Source organism: Cryptotermes secundus, unplaced genomic scaffold (assembly GCF_002891405.2).
Source record: "Cryptotermes secundus unplaced genomic scaffold, Csec_1.0 scaffold2299, whole genome shotgun sequence".
Classification (NCBI taxonomy): domain Eukaryota; kingdom Metazoa; phylum Arthropoda; class Insecta; order Blattodea; family Kalotermitidae; genus Cryptotermes; species Cryptotermes secundus.
The window spans coordinates 32,270-43,167 of NW_019718031.1; the positions used below are offsets into that span (position 1 = coordinate 32,270).

General features: G+C 40.4%; 1 protein-coding gene across 2 annotated transcripts in view; it reads right to left on the reverse strand.

Annotated features, from left to right (window-relative positions):
* LOC111864899 (RNA-binding protein 5) overlaps positions 1-10,898 on the reverse strand; it is a gene marked incomplete at its 3' end in the record, with an annotated part of 76,154 nt that overhangs the window by 22,945 nt on the left and 42,311 nt on the right. For both annotated transcript variants that reach the window (XM_033751975.1, XM_033751999.1), the window contains 2 exon segments: positions 3,050-3,163; positions 4,372-4,445. In XM_033751975.1, coding sequence (XP_033607866.1) covers positions 3,050-3,163; positions 4,372-4,445 — 188 coding nt within the window.

Sequence of the window (10,898 nt, forward strand, 5' to 3'; positions counted from 1 at the left end):
TAACTGCTCAAATGTCACTTGGAATGCTGCATAGGCGAAAGGGCATGACCCTGAACTGCCATAGCACTTGATCATTCAAGAGAGCAGTCTTCTCCTCGTCCGGATACAGATTCACCTGCCAATAACAGCTCTTCTGATCCAGAGTTGAGAACCATTTGGCTCCAGCAAGCATGTTACAAGTGTCATCCATCTTGGGCAGTGGGAAAGAGACATTCAGTTTCCAGTAGTCTATGCAGAACTGCAGGTCCCAGTCCTTCTTCCATACAAGAATGACAGGATGACCTGAGGCCGTCTGACTTTGATAACCCCACGTTGTTGCATTTCCTCAAGCACCTGCCCACATATGCCTGTCTTGCTATGGGGAGCATACTCAGGGTTGGCAAATCAGTCAGGTCTTTTCCATAACTATACGGCTGTACACTGTTTGTCTGACCACAGTCAGTGCTCTTCACAGAAAAGACGTTTCCGTACTCGGCGAGGATCTCTTCCAACTTTCAAGACTCAGTGCCACTCAAGTATCACCTGGCTGCCATAGAGCCCCACAGTGATACCTCATCCTCTGCAAGATGCAACATTTGGCACCCTCGGTCCACAGATGCATTGTATGTGCCCAGGTGTCCAGCTGCAAGATGAACTCATTTGTGATACTGACAGATACCAACATTTTCAATGGGGGCCACCCCAGGGTCAGTGTAAGGAAAACTTCAATCAAGATCAGGAGACCTTCCACAGACACCGTCTGGACCATGTAGCATAAGTTCGGCTTCCTTCAGGCCATCCTGTGCTGATGTCACGCCTAACGAGTCACATATGCCCTAGTGTCAATGGTCACCAGGCATGGTTTGTCACTGACCCAGCCATGTTACTAGTGACTAGGTTAGCATGAGCCCTTTTGTTATGACAGAGGGTGGGGGTGGGGGCCTTAATGTGTACACTGGCATCCCCTTTTTCAGCCGATTGGCCATCCCTCTGGACTGCCTCTCTGTTGTTTCTCTGTCACCAATAACATCTTCTCGCCAATTCTGGTGTGTCTCTTTGAGGTCTTCCATCTCATTTCCTGTGCCAGTCATTTTCTGCCTCCCTCACATTGGAGTGGTTACTCCAGAAGTGACATTGCTCATCACAGGTCATCATCAGTAGTCTCTTCGTATAGTGGCGGGGAGACAGACAAGAATGTCCCTGCATTCACTTGCTAGAGCCTCAAGAGAGTCCCAGTAGGTATACTGGTTGACATCAGTTCAACAGCATGATTGAGGGCCTCACTTAGTGTTGTCTTGACCTCTAAAAGTTGCTGTCACCTTAGGTCTCACTCTCTTACACCTCAGCAAATGCACATGCCACTTCCTTACTGAGGTGTTCTTTGGTTGAGTCAACACAGGCACAGTGGGCCAAGTTGTCCATAGCAGCAGCAAATTCTGCAGAGATTCACCAGTGTGCTGGACCCATCTTCTCAGCTAAGAATGGAATGTTGCTGCCAGGTGGTGGTCACCATAGCTATTCTCGACCACCACAGTAATTTCTTCGTAGGTCGCCACAGTGTAGAACATGCGTGGTAAGCACATTCAAGGTGGCTATCAGACATGTGACCTTATTGCAAGGTGTCAAGCCATTGTGTTTTGCCATGGTCTCGAACTGGAGTCAGAACATGGACAATTAAGTACATCTGTCAAATTTATGGGTGTGCACCATTCCTGCGCTAGTTCCTATTCTTTGTTAAGACTCTGCGCTCAGCCCAGGCTTCAATGGCAGAACATTCGCTGAACTTGCAAGAGCCCCAGGCTTTGACTTCGGCTAGCTGTGTTTTTGAGTTCCCAGACGATAGAGTCAGTCACTTCAGCCATCATGGTCTCCAGTCCTCACAGAGTGGTATCTACTAGGGTCTTAGTTTCCTCTATCTCAGCCTGAGTTCCCTGGGTCCTGTGGTTGAGGGGCACCAGGGCATCTTCGACACAAAATTTCATGGATTCTTCCAGCTCGGCCCAAGTGGAGCTTATCACAGTCCTCATTTCCTCTTGGCCGCTCCCAATCACTGCTTCCATCTTTTCTTGATTTCTGTTCATCTTGGCATTCAATTCTTCTTGAATGGTCTGCCCTGGCTTGATGGATATCCATCCAGGAGAGAAGAGTACTCGAAGGGCCTCATACTTCTCATTATTTGCCTCTATCTTGGCTTCCAGCCTTGCTGTCATTTCTTCTTTCATATCATTTAGATTGGTGTTCACCTTGACTTGGGTTGTTCTTATTTCAGTCTTCTTTCAGCCAGCAGACGTGCCATCATTTATTCCTTCTCCATAGTATGGTGATATGAGTATCCACTGCAATCTTCAACCCAATTAGTTGATCAATCCAACCAATCCAATTTCTGACACCAGTTGTTACAATTTTTGGTGACTATACACAGCATTTGGATTGGTAATTGGATTTACTGAACTCTCACAGATTCAAGACTTCAAGTATTATGAATCTTTTACTAATTCACACACTTTACAGTTCACCTGAGCACAAAATTAAGTCTTTTCAGCCTGCTGTCTTCACCAGTCTCCCAGTAATGACTTACAATGGCAGATGGCTGCTGCATATTTGCTTATTTTGTGGCAGTTTCCTGCAGAATATCTACACACAACAATTTATATATGTCTATCCAAATTGATGACTATGGCCCTGATTTGTAACCCTTAATAAGGGGGAAGAGACACTTATCTTCTATTTGGGCAAATACAATACTGATCCCCTTTCACACAAACATGATGCACAACGCAAAAGTGGCTACACACCATTCTCAAATTTTGAAAATAAATAGTCATGTCTGAATTGAGATCGAGACTCCCACAAGCCTAAAATTTTCAACATATAAAATGTAACTTAGAACTGAAACTCAGCAGTTATTCTTTTATGGCAGAAACTAAACAGGCCAAAGAAATACAAATGGACTACTTCAGCAGAATCTCCATTTAATATTCCTTAAAGTAAAGTTTTCCCAAATGTAATATTCAATTTCAATGATCCAAAGTTAAGATCCTTAGGAAGCAAGTACATCAACAATACATACCTTAATACAAATCCAGTCCTGACTGGACTTCTGAGCATTTCTTTCAATCTGTGTTTCCTTTGGAATGCTGAAATGCATGACAGCTCGATATTGATCTTGAAGCATCAATATACCCTGAAAGCAAATCAATGACAACCAGTTAGCATCAAGCAGTGATGGCGTAACCTGCCCGACCATGCTTGCAGCCCCCTCTCGAGAGAGTGTCCAAGCGGCATAGGAGCCATACCTCTGCTTTCCCTCACTCTGTTGCCATTCAGTTCCAGAGAACGCATCTTATTTTAGCACTTAATTAAAATTGTTCCAGAATCCAAAAATCTCAAATTTGAGGTACAGCATAGGATTTAAAGAGAAGAAATGATGTGTAGCCAAAATATGTCCTACAAATCTGATGCACTTTCATGCTTTACACAATGTCAAATTATACTGTACCTACATAGCTAAGATTCAAACAGTGGGATCTTATTTTTGAAAATATATTACAAAACCACTTCAAGAGGGTCAGCTGTTCTGATACTGGATATGATCAATGCATGCTTCACTGTTCTAATACCAAAATATAACAGCCTATAACAAAATCTATTATTATTGTTATTATTATTATTATTATTATTATGACACTGAACAAAAGAGAAATTCATTATTTTAAACTTCAAAGATGCTGTTACTTATGGCTACAATTTTTCCTACAGATTAATGACTCATATCAACAAGAATAACAATATAATATCAACAAAACAAAGACAGGATTGTACTCATTCCCCTGGGCAGCAAATTATTTGAAGAATGAAAAAGAACAAATGTTCAATGTAGCATACTTGGACGACTCAATCAATCAAAGTACCCTTTCATTTAGAATGTATATCCATACCATTTGCAATTCCCTCACATCATTTCTGTACATTTAATTTAGTTGGATATGATGTATAACTCAGAACAGATTTAAAATTGGTTTCCCTTTTTTTTTTAAGTTTTGTATGTTTATAAGTGATCAGAGTAAACAAATATGCTTGTGTGAGACACATTAATAATTTCCATAACTGGAATGTAGTATAAAGCTTGACCTAATGGGGCAGTATTCATTTGCAGAGACTTTTAAATGCAGGAAGTGCTCTGAGGCAAGTCATCAGTCAAGTGGATGGCACACTTCAAAATTAAGATCTGTTTCCACAATAATCAACTTGAAGGATGCAGCGCAACATGATACAGCACGAACATCATGGCTGAGATAATTATAATGTGTTTTCACTATCTGGACATATAGGGATGGCAACACGGATGAGTTAGCGCGATTGAGTGAGCAACCGAGCGAGCCTTCAGGATACCTGTTTCATTTCCATCCATTGAGAGGCTTCCTGGAGCGTGTTAAACTCGACGAAAGCAAAGCCTCGTGATGCACCTACACAGATGGATCAACACAATGTAGTGTTAAAATCAGATATCACACACAATTCCTGCTCTCCCTGCTCACTGGCTGCTTTATTATACATGAAGAGAAAAAGAGGAATTACATGAAATTATAACATTCAACATAAAAGAGCAACAACAAAGGCTTATGAGTCATACATGTAATCAATTATCCTCCTGTTTGGTGAAAACAGTGTCTTCGGTCAGCTGGTGAAAAAGTGTACAGTAACAACATTATTGGTGATCCAAGCAAATGTGACAAATCCAAGAGTTCCCATTGTTCATCCATGCTTTTCCATGTCCATGTTACACAGTGATGTCACAGTTCACAAGAATTTTGTTATCACACCATGAAAAATTTGTTCCTCTTTAACAGTCCTGCCTGATGTAAACCGGAAGCAATTTTCAGTATTCAAGTTCTTGCAGTTTCTCACCATATTCATAGCGGAAACAAATTCCTTCATAAGTTCCTTGCCCACTTTCGTGTTTATATTAGCCTCATATGCACTTACAGCCCTTTTAAGTTCCACACCTTCACAAACTTCTCAGAAGTAGCACCACATAAAACTCCAACCTCCTCCAATTCAACACTGTAAGGTTCCACTGACTCTCATCATATCACAGGAGTCATCTTATTCCTAGTTCTTTCAGCCATCTGTAATCTACTGGCTGGTTAATCAAGTGTACTAAGTCTATCATATCATTTTGGGACAAAACCTGTAATGCAGAAGGGACCAATGTACTCTTCAAGAAGGAACAGGACAAGCACAGTCTAATCCATGACTATGGAAACAGTGATACATAACACAGATGAGAAATAATCTCCTGTCACTGACAAGAAAGTCATGTCCTCATCTGTCAATGTATTAAGATACATTATGTATCTAGTGCTTGTTCCTAGCTGCACACTGTGTTGAAAATGTAATTTCACAGTGTACAACCATTTAAAATTTCCTCCATACAAGGACTTCACAATTTAAGGTTATGGATCACACAAATTTTCCTCCATCTAATGCTTTCTTGAATTCAAGTTCAGGAGAGCAAGTGAAATGTAAATGGGAAATGCTATAAAAATATAGTGAATAAATAACAGCAAATATGGCAAACTTTACATTGCAGGACATTATGTCTCATTTAATGAGTAATGTATTTTAGAAATACTGTATATACAGTGTGACAATTAAGTTCCTGAACTGACAAAAATATTTATTAATACCATCACTCAATACAGTCACGCCTGCTTCCACACAATGTTTACATCATTCATACAATTAATCGTATGTCTGAGAGAACGCTTCTTCCCATTTTCACTTTCAATTCTCATGTCAGTCTGTTGGATTGATGAAACAGCCTTGAATCTCGTCCATTTCTTCACAATTTTTAATTTAGGAAGTAAAAAAGTCAGCCAGAAATAAATCAAGGTGTAGGGTGGATTGGATAACACAAGGATGCCCCATTGTGCCAAAAACTCGGAGATGACGCTTTAAGAATGCGCCAGTGCATTGTCGTGCAGAAGATACCACGATCCACTTTCCTGAAACTCAGGTCTAACACAATGCACTCGAGCGAACAAACTATTCTTAGCCACTTTATGAAATTTACCATTTACAGTCTGTTTTTCTGGCACAAATTTGTGACAAATAATATCTTTACCATCAGAATATTCAGTCCACATTGTTTTCATCTATAATTTTTGCATTCTCACTTTCTGAGCTGCTTTCGAAACTTTTATGCCATTCAAACATTCTTCACCGTAAGCACTTTTCAACATTTCAAACGTTTCAGTAGACTTTTTCTTTAATTTTACACAAAACTTAATTTCTGCTCTTTGTCCCATTTTGAAAAACTAACTTCACCAGAAAATTTGTAATCCTCATAAGCATCAACCAAACAAGTTGAAACTTGCATATCATATAAATAAACTTTCTCTCTAACTAGTCCAATTCATTCCCAATAGATGGTGTTAGTACTGTAGTAGCATCAGTACAGTAACTTTATTGTCACACTAAACAAATAGCCCAAACTTGACATTTGGTACATACAGCTTCATACAGCTTCTTTCAGGGGCTACAGGTCGGGTACATCTGCATCACTTACAATGAATGCTAATGCCAGTCCCGTTTATCTATTTTGATCGTGAGTATACACACCACCTGAAGTTTCTAGAAGGTTCTTCTATTGATGATGTATAACACCAAGAATTGCTGGGTTTTTGGACCTTGTCCATTGTTTGGCATTCTAAAAAACATGAAAGAACACAGAAACGTGATAACTGGATCTGCTTCTGTCTTCAGGTAAGGGGTGGGAGACACTCTGTTGGGACTGTTACAAAGAGCTAACCTCAATCAATGATTTTTATTGTATATTTTCCTGTTATCTCCCACTGACAAAACCTGATCTCAGATGTTTATATAGCAGTAGTTATACTGACACAGGTTGCCCAGTGATTGAAGTTAGCTATTTTTAACAGAACCAACAGAGTAGGCATCTCCCCACCCCTCACCTAAGGAGAGAAAAAAATCCAGTTTCTGAAACGTGTTCTCTTCTGTTTTTTAGAATACCGGACAATGGACAAAGTCCAAATACCCAGTACTTCTGAATATCATTTGAATGTTAAAAAATTTCATATAGACACACACACACATACAGAATGGAGTGGACAGGCTCATTATCAATCCAGCTATCATGGGTGGCAGGGTAGCAAAAGAGCTTATGCTTCAGCATACAGACAACTGGTTTTCAGTGAAAATCCGTTTGAAATGTTTAACTTTAACTTCGCTTCCACTGTACATCATATTTAAGTGGCTGGTAGTCCTACTTCATATTTTGGACGTTCAGAGTTTTAATCTCAGCTCAGACACCATATTTCCTAACAGGTTTTCACGGTTCTCCCTAGTCCCCTCTCAAACAGATATACAGAGTGTAAATAAATACATGTTACAACACTTTGTGGTAGATATATGGGTTCAATCTGATCATACTTTGCTAATACACCCATATCCGGAAATGCTTCCTTTTAGCACTAAGAGCCACAAAAGTTTCTGAGAGGATGCCTAAGTTTTAGGTGATGTTATCATCATTTTACATTATGAAAGTTGCTCAAAATGATGTCCACTGACGTCATTGCATATCTGCACTGCCTGGCTATGTTATGCTGAACTCTCTGAAAGATTCCCGGTATTTCCTAGATGGTTCCAGTTGCTACTGCCATTCTTGTCACAAGATCATGTTTTGTCTCCACTGGGGTCTCCAACGCCAGGCTTTGCATGTACCCCCAGACAAAGAAATCCAGTAGAGCCAAGTCAGGGGAGCAAAGGGACCAGGTTATTGGGCCTATAGGGACATGGGTGCATTTATGAAATATGATCACATTGAACACATCTATCTACCACAGAGCACTGTAACATATTGTCACATGTTTGGAATAAGCACTTCCATGGTAATGCAATAACAGTGGGCCGTTGCATAGGAATTGCAGAAACAACGAAGCAGCGTTTCCCCGGAGATGAACAACAGAAGGCCGTTGAGTAACAATGGATGAGACAAAACTCGTTACCAGTGTATAAAGAGCGTTCCTGAAGCAACGGATCGCCAAACACGTGAGACCGAACCTTGGCAAGAGGTGTCCTCTACTGAGTCCACAGAACACCTACATAAGCCGAGAGCCATACAACACAGTTGGAACCTAGTCGCCATACAAGACAGCTGAAAGATAGCCACTGCAGAATACAGTTCAAGTGATAACAATTGTAAGGTGCGTAAGACTGAGTGTCCAATAAAGATTCACTGAATCCAAGACCCACGTGAAGTTATTTGTCGCGTGACACATCCAACACGTGACAATATATTTATTTTCACCCTGTATATGATTAAAGCTTTTATGGTGATAGTACACAACAGTCTTCTTGGGCAATTAGTCATGTCAATGTGGGGCTGGTGTCTGACATTTCACAAAAAATCTGTCTCCATCATCAGGGGCTCATGTTGAGTGTTGTGTTCACATACTGTATTTACACAAATTTTGCCATCTATCCCAGCCTGGGCAATGTGAGGAACAGTGAACCGGAGACTCAGCAAACATTTTGTCCCAGAACAGACCACACGGGGAACAGTTGGTCACTACTCATAATTCACACTGCAAGTCACTGGCCCTTCCTTACAACGTTTTTCCTTATTGGTTCTCTCTTCTGTCTTATTATGTTTGTGGCAGGTACCAAAATGGCTTAGTGGGAATCCTATATCTCTGTGTGAATTATGGGGATGCAACCAGACCTCCTCCTTCGATAAGTGGTTCATGTATTCCGTCATTCTTCCCCAGTATCATTGTGTCCTTGAAGTTTATAAAGCTGTGCCAGGATGTTGTGCCATGCCACTGACAACTAATATAGCTGGTATAATTGTATGCATCATATATGTTCATTATACCTTGTCCCATCAGGTGGCCCATCTGTCCAGCATACACCTTGCCATACTCAAACAGGATACACTATGCACCCAGAATCCTAAGCCTATGTCATTTTACACAGAGCATATCTGTGCCAGTATGTGGGTTTCTGTGAAAATGTCCTCAAAGCCTACCTACAGAACATACGAGGGTTGGAACTTTAATAGTGGCAACTATTTATTTACAACTGATACAAAATAGATGCATGTTTTGAAGTTTTACTGTCCTTCACTGTAGTCACCAGCATTGTGTACAACCCATTGCCAGTGATGTGGAAGTCGCAGGATACCTTTAGCAGCGCCTGTTGTGTTGACAGTTCAAATGGAGCAGTCTACTGCCTGAAGAATCTCTGAAACAGTTCTGAAGTGAATGCCATGAAGTGGTTCCTTCATCTTAGGACTCAAATCAAAGTCACAAGGGCTTAAGTCCAGGGAGTATGGTGGATGGTACAGCACTTCTCAGCCCCACTGATTTAACAAATCAGCCACAGCTTGCCATTTCTGCATTTCTGCCAAATCATGCGGAACCCATCATGCTGCAATTTTTCTCATGCCCAGGCGTTCCTTCAGAATGTGAAGCACAGTTGCATGCGCTAATCCTGTCTCTCGGGCCAGCTCACGTCGATGACTCTCCAGTGACGTGGAAAGAGCATACACTTCTACACTGACACTAGGACGATCTGACCGACGCATGTCTGCCACATTTTGGCATTCCTCATTGAAGGCTTTTACCCACCTTGCCACTGTTCTGTAAGGCATTGCAGATTCCCAGCAAGCCTCTTCAAGGCCTTGACGACACTGTCGTACTGTACGGCCTCTGGCACATTCAATATTTATCCAACTCCATTGTTCCTGTTTCGAAAACATCGTGACAACACTACATTAGACTGTCAGCTAACAAGAGGCTCTGTTCTTCTCGTCACTGCGCATGCGCGTGATGTGGGAAGGGAGAGTCCATTTGCTCTGAGGTAAGGTAGGCATGTAATTAACGTGTGGTATAAGCAACATTATTTGGTTCCGTTGCGTGGTGTCTCTACAGCAGTGTTGCCACTATTAAAGTTCCAACCCTCATACATACATACATTACATTCCGTAGATACAAAGTAAGTCAGAATGACTCTAGAATGTGGAACAAGTCATACAAATACAAAAGCCATAAATACAGTACAATTGAGACACACAAAAAAAAAATACATCCACATATATGTATAAGTCAATACTGTCAACTTAGGCTATGTACATAACCTTTCAAAAGGAAGAGTCGTTTTTAGACAGTAGGACTTTATCAACAGAGTAGAATGAGTGTGTATTTAAGTATCGTTTCAGTGCTAATTTAAATTGCGCCTTTTCATTCATTAGACTTTTGAGACTAGACGGTAGATTGTTGAAAATTTTAATGCCAGAATAATATGCGCTTTTCTGCAAACTTATCAGGTTAGCAACTGGTCTATGGAGATGGTGCTTCTTTCTCATGTTAACACTGTGTACATCCAAATTGGTCTGAAAACGTTCTTGGTTATTTATAATGAAGCTTAATAATGAAAATACATACTCACATTAGTGGTAAGATCTGTAATCTCTTAAATAGCTCTCTATAATAATTTTGAGGTTTTACGTCCACCATGATTTTAACAATTTTCTTTTGTAATGTAAATACCTTTTTGCTGTCAGATGAGTTACCCCAAAATATTATTACATACTTCATTATAGAGTGAAAGTAGGCAAAATAAACTGATTTAAGTGTAACAATGTTGCCGACATGTAACAAAGCTCTTACTGCATAACATGCTCCACTTAACTTCGGAACCAACTGATCAATATGGTATTTCCAGTTTAAGTGGTTATCAATTTGTAAGCCAAGGAATTTTGTGTGTACTGACTCTTCTATATATTTATTATTATATCTAATACTTAATGGATATTGAGGTGTATTAGTTTGTTTGTTAGCAGCAAACCATTTACTCATAGGAGACAGAACACTGTTCAATGACATACAAAAACC